At 40.1% G+C, this 16,041-nt stretch overlaps 1 protein-coding gene across 1 annotated transcript in view; it reads right to left on the reverse strand.

The window, feature by feature from the left end:
- The window catches only part of adarb2 (adenosine deaminase RNA specific B2 (inactive)), a 139,023-nt gene extending 123,230 nt beyond the window's left edge, over positions 1–15,793 (reverse strand). The window contains exon 1 of the mRNA XM_043225790.1: positions 15,460–15,793. Within this exon, the coding sequence (XP_043081725.1) occupies positions 15,460–15,532 (73 nt within the window). The 5' untranslated portion in view covers positions 15,533–15,793. The remainder of the gene's footprint in view (positions 1–15,459) is intronic.
- Positions 15,794–16,041: the final 248 nt, after the last annotated feature.

Below are 16,041 nucleotides of genomic sequence, written 5' to 3' on the forward strand. Positions count from 1 at the left end.
TTTCTGCTCTCTGTGACAATGAGATACAGTGGCACCAATGTAAGAGTCCCTTGACAATGCACCACAGCTGTGCAACTGTCCCACTTTTAGTTGTCACCAATTCCGCCAAGCGTTTTTCCTCCCTCACTACTGGCCCAGCACAAATGTTTCTCTTTTAATGACCCTTTTTTCAATATGCAGTTCTTAGAATCAGGTTTCAGACTAATGGAAAGTGTCAGAAATGAAAGGCTAAACTGTACACTGACATCTCGCAGAACATCTGTTTCCTGGCTTCACATGCTCTTCCCTTCCAGGTGATTTCACTTTCACGGCAAGGGAATTCCCACCTCTGGAGACTTCCTGAAATGCCTCCAAACTGTAGCGTTGAATTAATAATAACGCATTTGCTTTGAGTACTTTTGGATTTGTGTTGGGGCCAAATTACACCTCATCTTGGACTGTTTATCGATCTCAAACTAAGAATGAAGCAGAATCAACAGCAGAGCGTCCATTTATATGGAGATTCCGGGTTTGAGAGATAAAGATCAGGGGAGTTTATTGGCGGCCTTTGTTCTGACACACATTCATAGCAATGTGAAGGACAGTTAGAAGGCGAGATGCCACAGAAGCAGGGGATGCTTTTGTGGAGCGTACTACCAGCTTGCAGAGACTGTGTGCTTGTCATCTTCAAGCTGAGCAGAGGCAGAGCCGTGATTCACAGCCCCTTCACAGCAAGGCAGCAGCAACTTGTGCCCACCCCATAATAATCACTGACATTCCCTGCACGCCAGCTTCCCTCCTCTTCTCTTCTGGCTCCCTGAAACTGCCAATTTGCCTTAAACGAGCCAAACTTAATCCCATCACTCCCAGGCTCCTGTCTCCAGCACTGTCTAAATGGCTGCGGCCACGGGAAGAACAAAAGGAGAGAGGCAACAAACAGCAAGGCCTTAACCTTCTAACTTCCACCCTCTGGATCGCTCTGTCAAATAACAGCACCTCTCGGCCCTCTTTGTTGTCCCAATCCTCCTGTCATTTCCTTGTAATTGTGCTCAATGGAGCTTGAGATCTACTCTCCCGTGTCTCCTCGCTGCTCTAAGCCTTCTCATTCTCTCTGCCTTGTGCCTAAGAGCGCTGCCTTTCTGTAGATGCTCGACACAAACAAGTGCATTGCACTTAACCCAAGCAACTCTCTGGCTCAGCGGCGGCCGGCCTTCCCGGCAAGGACTTGGTTTAACGTGCTATCACCTGTCTCCACAACCTCGTTCCTTTACCTCTCCACCTCCAGACTCCATCCATCATCCTGTCCTTTTCTAAACTGGGACAGCCAGTCACCCCAGTGCTTAACCCCTCTTTTCCCTCAGTTTCTTTCTGTGCTTTAGGAATCCATCTTTCTCTTGCACCTGCGGAGCATGTCCTTTCCCATGTACACCGCCGGTCTTCAGGGGATCGGCTAGGGAAGACCAGGCCCACTGACCCCTGTACGGAAGACGTCACGGCTGTCCCTCTATCCCAGCATGCTGCCTACCTTTCCGTGACAAGTGTCCCTGTTTCCTCATCCATCACTTTCTCATCCTCGCTTACATGCATGCTCTCTCATAACAGACCCTAACCGAATGTTACTGCTCCACTTTCCTGGCTCTCCTGATAAAGCCTCACCGCACGCCCTATTTCGTGGCTCACTCTTTCGCAATTTCTCCTCCTGTGCCACCTGAAGAGCTTGATGAAGGTTCTCCACCCTTCCTAGCCCCCTGCCAGTGCTTATATGCGCTATGTCATAGCTGCCAGAGCTCCACCGACAGTTAGAGCTGCACATTACTGAGGGCTGATGGGATGCTGACATTAAGACAATAGGACCGTTTTCAGAGGCTCAATTAAATCGCTGGTGACAGCATGCATTTGAGGGCATATCTGCTGCGCGCCACTTGACTCTATTCATTAGTACAAGATGGTACCAAGCAAGTCTTGTTTTATATGTGTGTATTTATAGCTAAATAACCAGCTGGTGAACAGAATCCTGTGAAGATGCTCTGGGCTTTGTGATCTTGTCAAATAGAGTCGGAGACACAAAGAGATGACAAGTGCTTGGGGACTTTGCATGTTGTTTCAGAAGGAGACAAAAATAACTGCCTAACAGAACACTACTATAGGGGATTTCAAATGTTGAAATGCGATCCAGTCTGCACTCAGCGCTGGAAGAAAGAGTTGTTGCGCTTTAGCTTGAAGTGATATGTTTAGTCACGGGAAGACATCTAGCCCTTATGAGCAACAATTGTAGTAATGTGCGCCAACTATAACGACTATCAAATTAAGTTGAAATGGATGTTTTTTCCACTAAAGTGTTGGCGCTTAGGGCCAGTCGATAAAATTGTGTAAAAAAAAAAAAAAAAAAAAAAAAAAAAAAAAAAAAAAAAAAAGGCGCTCCCTCTAAAGAGCCGTGTGATAAGTGGTGAGAGGCCCTTGGCAAGGGTGGAGGGTCGCATTGATTTAGCTTGAGCATTGCAGAGCAATTCAGCTGACTCACTTCACTGGAGGTTAACGAAAGAAGAGATGCGAGGGATGTGTACAATTAGAGCCTCGGTAAATGGCCTGCCAATTGTCAGACTAATTAAAAATGGCTAATTATAATGCGTGTTACTTCAAATAATCACTCAGCTATAAAGTCGTGGCTGTCAGGTGTAAACAAGGCGTGTGACTGCAGTGGGGAGAAAATCAATGGACATCTGTTCATTTATCTCAGGCAGGAGACCAAATTGAAAAATGGATTGCCCAACTTGCCACAAATCTGCATTGTGATAAAGGTGCAATACATCGCAACACCTGCTTAGGAGGCGATAATGGGCATTTCGACGGCTGGCCGCTAGCCCCAGTGGATTGCCAATAAAGGATCAAATTGCAATCTTTCGTTGGCCCGTGGACCGAGAGCTGGAGGAATTTGTAGGCATAGACAAGGAAGGCCAGACAGGATGTCTTCAATCATGGAGTGAAATTCTTCTGTGTGGTGAACAGGGTGTTCATTATGGAACTCTAATGAGTGAAAATTAGACAATAAATCTATTCCACTGGCTCCTCGGCTCTGGAGTCCTAAACCTAATGATATTGCATTTCCACCTTTTAACAATGGGCCTGTCCATATGTCCCTTGATAGTTGCCTGAAGATTGCTCTGAATTCAGACCACACTGATAGTCAGACTGATCGGTGATCTCCAAATGATCCGCCTCAGAGCACTCCATGATTGAATGGCTAAAACTGACAAGCTAGGAAGCCAATTCCTTAAATAAAAATGCTCCTATTGCGGTTTTGTTAACCATTGTAAAAGGTCCTCAATTTGTGGTTACGACCATTCACCTTAAGCCTTTTAAGCAAACAGTGCATACAGTAACAAAAACTATTTAAAGCCAAAAATTTAAAAGCTAAAAAAATTAAAGCTAAAACAGACGAGTACAATGGGGCTAAAGGCCCACCCAAAGAATGTTATGTTCTTCCAAATAAAACAATTGCCACAAAATTAAAACATTTCAAAATTACCTTCAGAACAAAAACATTGTTTTACAAAATTCTATACTGCCCTAAAGTTCTTCAACTTTTTCAAATTTGACCAAAGGATAACAGGTGGGTGCATTTTTAGGGGGACAAAGAGAGGAATAAACCAATCAAAAAGACAGAGCTGTTTATAAATGATTGTAAATTTGCACATTTCATATTCTCAGTAAGTACCCTCAAACCAAGATTTCTCATTTCCCGCTATTTCTCAGTAATCCTGACCTCCGGGTCTGTGTGGTATTGCGGTGTCAGAGGAAGAGAGCCACGGAGAAGCAGGAAGAGAGAGAAGCAAGAGCGTGGAATTATAGTAAGGAGCGATTAGCCCTGCGTGTGTAATAGATCATGACCCACACACCAGAGCAGAATCCATCTTCTGTAGGGGATCAACCTAACACCTTCGCTCTGCCCACCTCTCTGAAACACAGCACTATCGGTTTCCAAGAAATATCACAGTTTTATCATTACTGATGTTATTCAGCCAGTTGTGTTACTTCTACAAAATTGGGACATTTTTGCGATAACTTTTGCAATTTTTATGTAAAGTAAATTGGCAAAACGTTTAATGCCACCTTTCCTGCACATAAATATTCCTACTATATAAATTTAAGCATTAAATTCTTCAAAGTTCTGCAGTCAGTCCAGCCCATCTGCTTGTATCTTCATTTATAGGCTTAAGCAAATATTGATAGATTAAATTAATAAATGCAATTAATCTGATTAATTAAGCAGCTTTTAAATCATTAATTAGGTTTAAAATTGAATCAATATTTCTAATATTTAATAATGAATGCATTTTTTTTTTTTTACCAGTAGTGGCTAATAATGTCTCACATCTACAGAACTCTGCTTACTTCCACGTTGCAAAATAAGGTGGACACATGTCTGGATCTGTATGCTAACCGCTAGGCTACAACTCCCTTTTGCGAAATTTACCAAACAATGACTGTCCTCGTTTTTTAAATCATGCCATGAAAAGTTCAACCTGGGAAAAATAAGCGGAACCGCTAAACAAGCAGAAAGCGAAAAAACGAATAATTATGTAGCCGCTAATCGTCCAGATCCGGGCTCTTGATAAGAAACGGCAATACGAAGCTTGAACCGCTATCAGTGTGATCCAGCCACGGGAGTGAATTGTGTTCCTGTCAGAAGTTCTTCTCCGAGACACTCGCACAAACAAGCAGACACAGATTAGCGACATTATAAGCTCCATCTGGCAGCAAGCCCCGTCTCCCATTTCTCTCGCTGTCTCGCTCACCCTCTGATACTCTGTGGCCATTCATCCTTAGCTAAGCCCAGATAGGTATACGGATGCAGGCCGACGGGTGGACGGCCCCGACGGGGTCCTTTTGTGCTTTGCGGCTGCTTGGTCCATACACTCTCAATGGCGAGCTGTGTATTACATGCGACTTGCTTCTCAAATCCAGTGTGGGCGACATACCAGTGCCTCAAATTCAATAAAGAATCATGAGAGAGAAGTCATTGCATCACTGCTTGCCACCATTTCATTTACTACTGCCCTTAACTAAGCGACCCCCCATTTCCAACCACCCTCTTGCTAAAATACACATACTACTGTTCAGAACTCGCTCTTGATTCCATTCTTGACTCTCACTCAAAATTTACTCAGTTAAGTACATATTACGGAGCAGAAAGTTAAGTGCTACCTTGCTGTACAAAGTGCTCCACACGGCAGTCTCTCTCGTGCTTTCCCTCTCTCTCTCTCGGCCTCCCAATAGTTTTTAAACTCAAGCTGAGAGTGGCAGGCAGGAAGAATTGCAGGAACAGGTGACAACAAGATAATAGCCTCCACTGCAGAGAGTTCATCACACTGCCCTGTCTCGATTTTTCAGGAGCGCGTGTGTTTGGTGAGTTTTATAGAGAAAGAGAGTATGTGTATCTCATTGCGTGTGCATGAGTAAGAGAAACTCCGTGGATCTTTTCCAAAACCAAGTAATCCGGCTAAAGCAGACTGCATTTAAAGGCATCATAGGCATGTGCCTGATGAAAAGGCCATTCCAGAATGATATGCGTTTAGTTTTTCTACACTACACTGGTACTTCTCGGTTTTTGAGTGTTGAAGAAAACCCACTGTTTTTTAAGGAAGAACTGCTGTAAGATTGAATACCTAAGGCATCTAAGCTACGCCGTGCATTGCAACAAGTTTGCAATGTTTTAAACACTGGGAAAGTAACATTTTCATTTATTACGATTATGCATCCTGATCCGTACATAATTTCTGTAAACAGGGATTTCCTATCATCAAATTAATTCAACATCAACTTAAGCTTGAAGTAAATGAAAATGTGACAGTCTGCTGGGTTCCCACACCTTTTGATTAATGAACTTTCATGAATTGTCCAAGACTTATCCATTAATCATGCAGTACTGCAAAAGGGGCTTCAAAATCATTTTTAGAGAAAATGCACTCACAAAGATTTGTAGCTGATTAATTTTTTAGAGCGGAGCAGAACTTGAAAATTGTAGTTACTAGAATTTTCTATTGCCTTTTTTTAAATTCTGTATAGGCCTTTCATTTTTTTTCCATCACTGTGTGATCTAGGGTGTTTGATTTTAGGTAAAAAAAATCCACTTTTAAGATACCATATTTGCACAGAGCTCATTTTTAGAACATCATTTTATACACCGGCATTTAATAACTAAATAAATAAAAACTGTTATGGTCAAATTAGCATTAAAGTATGTTTGGACATAACACTGTCAGTATGGATTGTTCTGCTCTGTTTCGTCAAGCACTGATTAACAGTTGTTTCCTGGATTATTTTAGCATTTTTGAATGAATCGTGTGAGTCAATGATTCAAAACTGCATATTAGTATATTACTCTTGCTATTTTTAGCATATCTTACTATGGCAGAAATAGCAAAAGAAGGGTTCTGAAGCAAGCAGTTCACTTGCATCATTCCTGAATTAATTGTACATTTTGAATGAATAATTTGAACGAATGAATCAATTACAATAATTATAATGACAAACTCTGCTCAAATGCTGAGAAGTAAAACAGAGGTATAGAAAACTTTAACTCTAAGATTTGTAATATATATATATATATATATATATATATATATATATATATATATATATATATATATATATATATATATATATACACACACACACACACAGTAGCAAAACAGCTCAATGGTTTTCAGAAGTGTGTGTGTGTGTGTGTGTGCGTGCATGTGGGCGACACATTCAAGAGTCTTTTTGTTCTGACGGTCCATTCAAATTAAAAAGAACCTCTATCACATTAGCGGGAATAGGACAATGACCCTCTTTCAGCTGCGGGCAGAGAACAGGATTATCAGCCTTATATATAGACACAACCGCAAACACCACTGTTTTCCTGTCTCTCTCTCTCTCTCTCTCTCGCATACACACAAAATAAGTGTTATGAAATATTCTTTTCACCTGCATTTGAAAGAGCACTCATTTTGCTTTGCCAAGAATCTATTAATGATAGAACAGGCATTGAATTTTCTTAAAAGGTGGTCAGAGATGATATGACTCTTGAGTGTGTGCGCGCACAAGTGTGACAAAGCAGGAAAACATAAAAAAAACCATTGAGATTATATTATATACACATTTAAAACATATGAAAGGAATGTTGCAGAGAAGGATTATATTTAAAAACAAAAAAGAGATATATATCTCGTTCACTAATAATTGTATTATACACACAGGAGAACTTGTCATTTCTCATGCCATAAGGATATAATACATTTTTAAATAAAGTATGCAATCTATAAAATGTCATGTCAATTTATAGAATGTTTTGAGAAAGTTTAGAAAGAGAAAATGGGTCTTATTTACCAATAAGTAAATACATACAAAAACATATACATACAGTAAAACCTCAAATCATATAAAATCTTTTTAAATAAAATACCTATGTATAAAATCATCTTTACACGTTTTAAAGGCAATTAATTATATATATATATATATATATATATATATATATATATATATATATATATATATATATATAAATGTTTTGTTCATACACTGATTTCACACAAAATAGTTAGTAGTTAGTTACTTTTTTTATTCACAGAGAATGACACATTTTCCCCTTTTATGAATTTATAATTTAATTGGTAAAACCTGTTAGTTTTAATTATCATAATAAACAAGAGACAAGTGACATCCTCGAAAGTGAGGTTAAAAAAAGACATTTACCTGAGAAGGTGATAATTGAGAAAATTTACACGATTTTTTTCCTATAGGATGTATTGTTTGTCACTTTGTATCAGTGCAAGCGGTTGCATAGCACACTTGAATATCACCAAAACCGAAAACACCTGCAACACCTGAACACGCCGGTGCACACACACACACACACTCTCTGTCTCTAGCAACATATCCTCTATGTCCTATAAGCCTGAAATCACACATCGCCCCGGGTCCGGCGTATCCTTCAACCTCCATCGGCTGACCAGACACGGCTTTGGAGGAGACCAGGTAGTTTAACCACAGAAAGCACGCACAAAAAGCGTTGCTCTCTCTAGTACATAAACCCTGTCCTTTCTGACTCCTGGCAGCCGGTACGCAAACAACGAGAGAGCAAATCTCACCCCGAGAGAGTGTCAGAGCTCACTCTGTGTGAAAACCAAATACACTCTGGGCTATCACACGAAATAGATGAGCAATTCGAACATACAGTGTTTGAATACAAATACGTCAGGCCGGCGTCCCAGAAAGCTGTTCAAATCAGACCTGCCCGGAAACAAACAGGCTTAGCACACAATAACTAAACGAAGGAAATTCACGAAACGGGCAGAATGACACAGTGTAAGAAGAATTAGATTAGACAAAGCTAATGCACGCCGAGGTTTTTTAAACACCTTTTAAAGGATTTGCGAGATAAGCCCGGGCTCCGCGCGCGGCCCCTAAAGGATGTTGAAATCGATGGATGAAGGCAGTTTTACTGAGGGCTGTGAGGAACGGAAATGTTATTTAGAGACGGCGGCGCGTGGAATGATGAATATGAAATAGCGTCATATATTTTCACTGCTGCTATCAAAGACAAAGCAAATCTCTAATATCGCGTTCGCTCACGCCTGTCGCAATGATCACGTCTAAATAATACCGCAACCGGGACAGGCGTATGCAGGAGCAGGGATGCGGTCGGCGTGGTTAAGTGCTAAATAAGCGTTTTATGGGGAGCGTTTTACTGAGATTCATAGATTACTGCTCTAACGCGAGGAATAAAAATATAACGTCTAGCTGACAATCTAAATCCACATTGATCTACATTTCAAACATATTTATGTCACTCAGAGCTCTTTTTATAATAGAATCATCATCTAAATCTGTAAAATGATTCCAGTGTAATAAAAGCGTATCCTGACAAGCCGAACAGCAGATATTATAAACCTGGTGTTTATGTACTGCTGGGTCGCAAACCGAAAGCTACCTGCAGGTCTGTTAGCGGCGAGCCTCGAGGAATAAACAAGGCTAATAGCAAATAATAAAGTGTCAGTAGCATGCTAAAAATAAAAAAGTAGGCTTATTAATATGCCTGCGGAGTCAAGAAAACGCTGTTGTTGACATCAGAAACCGTGCATCAGACCAAGATCTACAATATTTTTGGCGCAAAATCATCCGTCAGTGGTAAGCAGCTACGCAAATAAGACGGATGCCAACATGACATGCCCCTCTTCCTCCGAAACCATAGAGAAAATACAGCTTAGGCTTCAGTGAATACCGGTGTGGGTTATGAAAAACAATCAAGCCATTCAAAAGTCATGCACAGAAACTAAACGTGTTAAAATTTGACTTTGCGCAATAAAAGCATTGAATTTCCGTCTTAGGTCGTCACGTGCGATATCAACTCTGGGCCCCGCGGCAACGTAATAACAAAAAAATGCTTTTTTTCAAATGTATAATAACACCACCACCACCAAAAAAAAAAAGTTTTCGCATTACTTTTAATAATATTATTGCAAAGCTACTGATTTGAGAGTATTAGAAGTCTTTGTGTCAGTAGTTCTCGCTCGTGGGCATTGTTAATTGATTTGTGGCCCACATAGCAGCGCGGTGCTCGTTTTCCAGGCAGGAGGTATTTATGGAGATGTGCTTGTGCTGTCAGCTCTCATAGCCTGTGATATTATTACTCTGATCATCTGATAACTGCTCGCAGCACAATCACAAGTGGGCAGGCAGATCAGATGAGTCCGCTAGCAGCGTACGCCAGAAACATGCTTATGTACTTTTGATTATCAGGCAGGACCTACGATATCTAGATTTCGCTTTAATGTGAAGGACGCAAGTATAATTAACACATCGAACCACACAGCAGTGATGAAATAACATGCATGCATTGTTAAATAATAAATCATGTTCCTTTTCGGCTCAAAGTGAATAAAATGATTCCCTAATTTAAGCCATGCATCTACACAAGTAGAATTCAGAGATAACGGTAAATATTTTATTACGCGTTCCTTTAATATATAATATAATACACGACCGTGCAAATGTTTAGGGTCAAATGTTTTTGAAAGATCGCTGATCAGAAAACACAGTAGCATTGTAAAATGTTACTATAATTCAAACCAGTTATTGACTGCATTTCATTATTCCTCAGTGTCACATGATCTCTCAGAAATAAACGATTAAAAAAGATTTTGTGCCGCTTAATCAGTTTATTAACGCAACGAATAAAAAGTGCAAAAGAAACAGATTTTATGCGATAACTTAAGTCACTTCCGATCAAATGAATGCATCCTTGCTGAATAAAAATTAAACATTTTTCCAAAAAAAAAACAACTTCATGCCAAAGTATACAAAAATAAACATGTGAATAAGGGTCATCGCATATGGTGATTCAAATATGATAATATCACAGCCCGCAATGCTTAAAAATGCACATTTAAAAATGTCCCAATTCGTAACAACCCACATTTCATTCAATTTAACATTATCTTATGAAGAATCAAATAGCACATAGCATCCACGGCTATTGTTGCATAATGATTTTTGAATAAGGAAGCTCCAGATTTGTTCTTCCTGTCCCGTGAATGTTCCTGACACGGTCTCACCTCAATTAGACGCTTATCTCAGCAGCTCATGTGTGGTATTGAGACATTTCTGCATAAAATTTTTTTTTTTTTTTTTATTCTCGCTCGGTGAACTTTAAGCGGAAATTCAAGAGGCAAGTCTCAAAAGCCAAGAGGGCCTATTAAGAGATAATTACTAATTATGCTAATTTGTAAAGTTGTGCTATTTCTTTCTTTCGGTCATTTTATCGACAGTCCCTCTGGAGGAAGCCGAAACCGTTCAGAGTTAATATCTTTTTTTTTTTTTTTTTTTCTCCCTAGCCAAACGCGCTGTGGAGGACGCCGTGTCCTAAACCGCGGAATATTTCACGCTTAATCAGGGAAGTGTCTGTGAATTGAAACGCTGCCGTCACACAGGTCTCTGGTTGCCGCTGGTGACGACCTTCATTAACTTCTTAAATGCTAGCGGTGTTATATCGGCGTTCACCAAAAAACTCCTTATCACCATTGCGCACAAAGAGGAGTGTGTAATGAAGTAGGGCTCGGGACAAAAATTGTGTTTGCATCTGATTAGAGCTAAATGCGTTTCCTTTTCCGGTACGACCGAGTCGGGGTGTCTGGATTACGCCGGAGCTAAATCTTCATCCTCAACCCAATCGTACCCATTTATTTTACGTATAATAAAGGCTGTCTGACTAACGCGGTTTAATTGAAGACATCTCACATTGCAGAAACGTGATGAAAATCAAATGATGAACGATAATAACAAAACAGCAAAAAAAAGCTACTTTCTAAACCGGCCTATGGGGAATATGTGGCGCGTTCGAGACCTGTTTGAGTCTCTGCTGGGGTTTTTTTCGCGTGTCTGTGCCCTCTGACCGCTTCACCGCAACCGCTCGACCTTCAGGAACTCGAGATGTGTGTGTGGCAATTACTTCACGTCTGTCAACACACACACACACACACACACACACACACACACACACACACAGGACACGCTATCAGACAAACCGAAAAGTAGCAGCAGCAGATATGATATAGCGTATGAACGTAACAACGCAAGGCTGTTACGCCTTCTCCATTTAAATAAACCGAACAAAATACAGGATTCTAGCTTTTCGTCAGACACGGTGTCACAGAAAACACATCGTGTGTGTAAGAAAAGTAATATTTTGCATGCTTTTAAAAAAAGCACTACTATAAAAACAATACACTTTAAAGAAATAAGATGTTTTCTGACACTTAATTGCACTGTGCGTTAACTGCAATTAAATTAAAAAGCATTCATTTAAATTTGTGTTAAAATAAATGAGCTGAATTTCAAAGGGTTTATATAGGACTTAAGCACAGTTTAAGAATTACTTAATTTCTTTGAAATAAGGGTAAAGTGTATAAATGAGTAGGTTAGATTAGTAGGTTAAAAAGAGTACTTTTTTAAAGCATAATAAAACATTATTACACTATAATGATTTACAAATATATATATATATATATATATAATATATATATATAAATTTATATTTATATATATATATATATATATTTTTTTTTTAATATACATTACAAGCGAACATTGTGTTAATATACATTACAAGCTAACTTTTTTTTTTTTTTTTTTAACTACGCTCATTTCCCGAAAGATTCAGGGGGGGTGAATAACTGGACCGCGGTTAATTTACACCGGAGCCAAATAAGATCGACCCCCTCCTCTACGAGCCACAGCGGGGCAGTCGCACACTTCAGCAACCACTAACCTTTAACAAGTTCAACTAGTTCTACGGCGGTAATGTGTTGACTCCTAAAACGCTGTATTATTTTATACCACGCTGCACCAGTATGGTTTGCTTTTGACTTGCTTACCTTGAACCCACCAGCAGACACCTATACGATTCCTCAACACACACTTTCCCGTTCTAAAGTATTTGAGTACCAGATTAAAAAAAAGGGGGAAAAAAGGCACATACTTGATAGCAATAAGAGGAACTGTCCCAGTTTTTGAGGACTAATCTCTATTGTTTGCATGTGTGCTACCTCAGTAACCTCTGCTAACATTACCGCTACGCTACAATGGCGCGCAAAAAACCACATCAGGAGCAAAATCTTCTTACGTGCGTTTGAATACACATTGGTTTTAATGCACTGGACGTTCTGTAATAATCTGAAGCATTTGCTGAGGATTAGACCGTCAAATGCCATGTCGATATAATCCCGGAACGGCGCCCGTTTGCCAGGAAGACAATAAAACGAATTGTTTCGGCTTTCAGAAAAATGAGCGTTTGTTAGAACGAGACGCGGTATTATGTTTTCATCTCCATTATGAGAGATTAGATGGGAGAAGTTAAAACAATCTGCTGACGTTATCTGGTTTTATGTGATTAATTTTGTCTGAATCCCCTCCACCCCTCCCGAGTAAAGTATTGTCCCGGTGGAAATGAAAATCTTTTATTATAATGATGATGGAAAAGATAAAGACGATTTAGAAAAATCTGCCGGTCTAAATAATCGGACCAGTACGCACACTTTCTAACATGTTTCACTACATTCCTAGTTCCTGCTCTTCTGTCCAGCCAACACCATCATTTCTCATTAGCTCTGCTGATGAATTAGCCCTTCGAACGCACACACACACACACACACACACACACACACACGCACTCCTCTAATGTTTATATGCAATGCTTAATGTTGTGTGACCAATTCTGTCATTTCCATTATGTAAATATATCTGCCTCGATGTTACACTACGACTATTGTCTACGTCCTCGCGATTGCTTGGGTTATTAATACTCCGGGTTACAGGTCGGGCCGCAGTTGTCGCCGGACGTCAATGACACTTCACCAAATGACTCCTAACCGCAGGCCACCGGAATAATTCCATCACAATGTCCTCGAAAGCAAAACCAGACGCAACGAGACGGACGCGGATGTCTCATATCGGCTAACCACCGTATTCAATATTTACTTTTTTTAAAAAAAAGGACTCTCGTTCACACGCCATGCAATGCAGACGTTAATCGACTCCAAGCAAATCCGTGTCCGGTTGCCCGGGCGAAGGCACGCAGACAGACTGACCGCGAGCGACGCTATCAGCCCATCCAGAGTCACACGATAAGACGCAGAACACAGACCTGTCACAGCAGAACCTCCCCACCATCACGCATGTACCCCCAGCCACCAGGGTAAGACGAGAAGAAAGAGTGCCCGCTGTCATTCAATCACGTTACGCCGCGCTGTTCTCATTACTTTTGATGAAACTTCAGAGTCGATAATGGGAATAGATCTACTGCAACTAATTTAGCTAAAAAGTCCTGCTTCTACACACAAAAAAATAGCCAAATCTAAAACAAGTTTTAAATTAGATTTAATTTTTTTATCTTTTTATATATAGTATTATTAGTATTAGTATTATTATTATTATTAAGTAGTATTAAATAATAATAATAATAATAATAATATGATAATAATAACATAATAATATTGTTATTAGTAGTTATAATTATATATAATAATATTTATATAATTATTAGTATTGTTGTTCATATTAAATTATATTCTATAATAATAATAATAATAATAATAATAATAATAATAATAATCTGTGTTAAGAGTAGAAATCAACTTTAAGATTTTTTTATAAAGAGCCGTGTTACACATGCAAATAATTTTTCTGCACTCATTTAAAGTGTTTTAACATACTTTTGTAGCTTCTGGAATATACCTATTAAAGAATATAATAACAGCTGCACTGCTCAGTTCTCCAAGGAGCGCCAATCGATTACCTCGAGGGAGTACGAGCTAACCTCTAAAACACCTTATTAATATAACTTAAAGCTCGGATTCTCTATTTATTTTTTTTCCACTTTAAATAAAAGCGGGTAATTTATTTTAACTTATCTTTTTTTACAGCGAAAATGTGCTATTGTTGCATTCTACTCGATCTGACCTTTGAAGACGACTTTCATTTAGTCATGTAAACTCATGTTGGCAAGTTCATTCAGACATATGAATAATAAATGCAGATGTTACTGCGTAAAGTGCATTTCTGGTTATCTCACAAAACATTTATTGAGTATACTGCAAGCTGACATAAATTCCATATAAAGCTTGGTAGCTGGAAGTTTGTTTGTCACGGTTCATTTTATTCACTGAGATTGTGTGTTATAGCGGTGTAATATTTAATCAAATAAAAATCTATTTCAGTTGAATTTCTGCTTACGACTTAATATAAAATCTAATTATTTTGTGTTGCCAAACTTATACTTATAAAGCTCACAGCAAAAAAAAATATCTATGGATAAAAATAAAGATTTTGTTTCACAGTTTACACAGAATTACAGTTTAAACTGTAGGATATTTTGATTTATGATTTAATTGTTGACATTAGATACCAGAAGCAAAGTGATATTAAAGGTCAGATAGGTTAGAAATAACACCTTAGGGAATAACAGACCCACATCTCAGTTTTCACTGTGCCTAGTCATAGTTACAATTTATTAAAAGCTACAAAACACAATAAACGCGCATACCACGGTTACAAGAGACTGACGAGGTGGGTTAACTTTACAACTGCAAGACGCAAAAGAGGTCAAATCCTGTGTTTGAGGTTACGACAAGGACAGATGCGAGTACTGTAAATACCGGATGCACAGACGGAGACACGAACGGCGCGAGCGAGGCTTTCCTCCTGCGAGCGTGAACCAGCGCGCATCCGAAGCTCGCTGTCGTATGTCTGCACAAACTTAACAGAGGAACGACTGCGACGCGACAGCCGCGCATCAAACGCAAACCTGCGTGCAGACATCCGGACTGCGCAGTTGCGCGGAGACGATCGCCGCTCAACGCTGCGTATTCCCGGCGACGCGCGCGCAACCTCGGCTTTGCGAGGCTCAAGCGTTCAAATGCGACCGAAAAGAAACTTTACCTTTTCGCTTGGACCTCCTCCTCCTCCTCCTCTTGAACTTGCATTTGACTTGGCTGCTGGGGACCGATGCCATGGTGCTCAGATTTTGGAGAACTTGTTCTGCTTGATGTTTCTGAAGTTGCCGTGCTGCAGTTGCGCACGCGAAACGCTCCGGGGATATCAGCTGCGCCTTATTCCGCCTCACACTCTTCTAATAAGCTCTCGGTAAAAAGCTAAAAGTGCCTCTCGGCCGTCTGACCGTATTTAGAGCGCAGCGGACCGCCGCGTCCTCCTCCCGCGTCTGGAGCTCCTGCGCCTCTCTGCGCTTTTTGGCACCAGCCACTTTGAATCCAATCATGCAGGACGCGTGTCTATTTGCTGCCGCAGATTCTAATTAGAGCCAATCATGAGAGTCCTTGCGCTCTGACATCACGGCCGATGACACACCCCCATCCCATCCCATGCGGGCGTGCGAACTCAGCCTTCATCTCTGAATGAGTGATGATGGCACTGATGCGCGCCGAGGAGAGGACAGGCAGGAGGTGAGATGTGGCCCGGGCAGCAAAAGTGGCAGATTTACAGTATACAGCCAGGCTCAAAAGT

The sequence above is a fragment of the Puntigrus tetrazona genome, chromosome 24 (genome assembly GCF_018831695.1).
Source record: "Puntigrus tetrazona isolate hp1 chromosome 24, ASM1883169v1, whole genome shotgun sequence".
Lineage (NCBI taxonomy): Eukaryota > Metazoa > Chordata > Actinopteri > Cypriniformes > Cyprinidae > Puntigrus > Puntigrus tetrazona.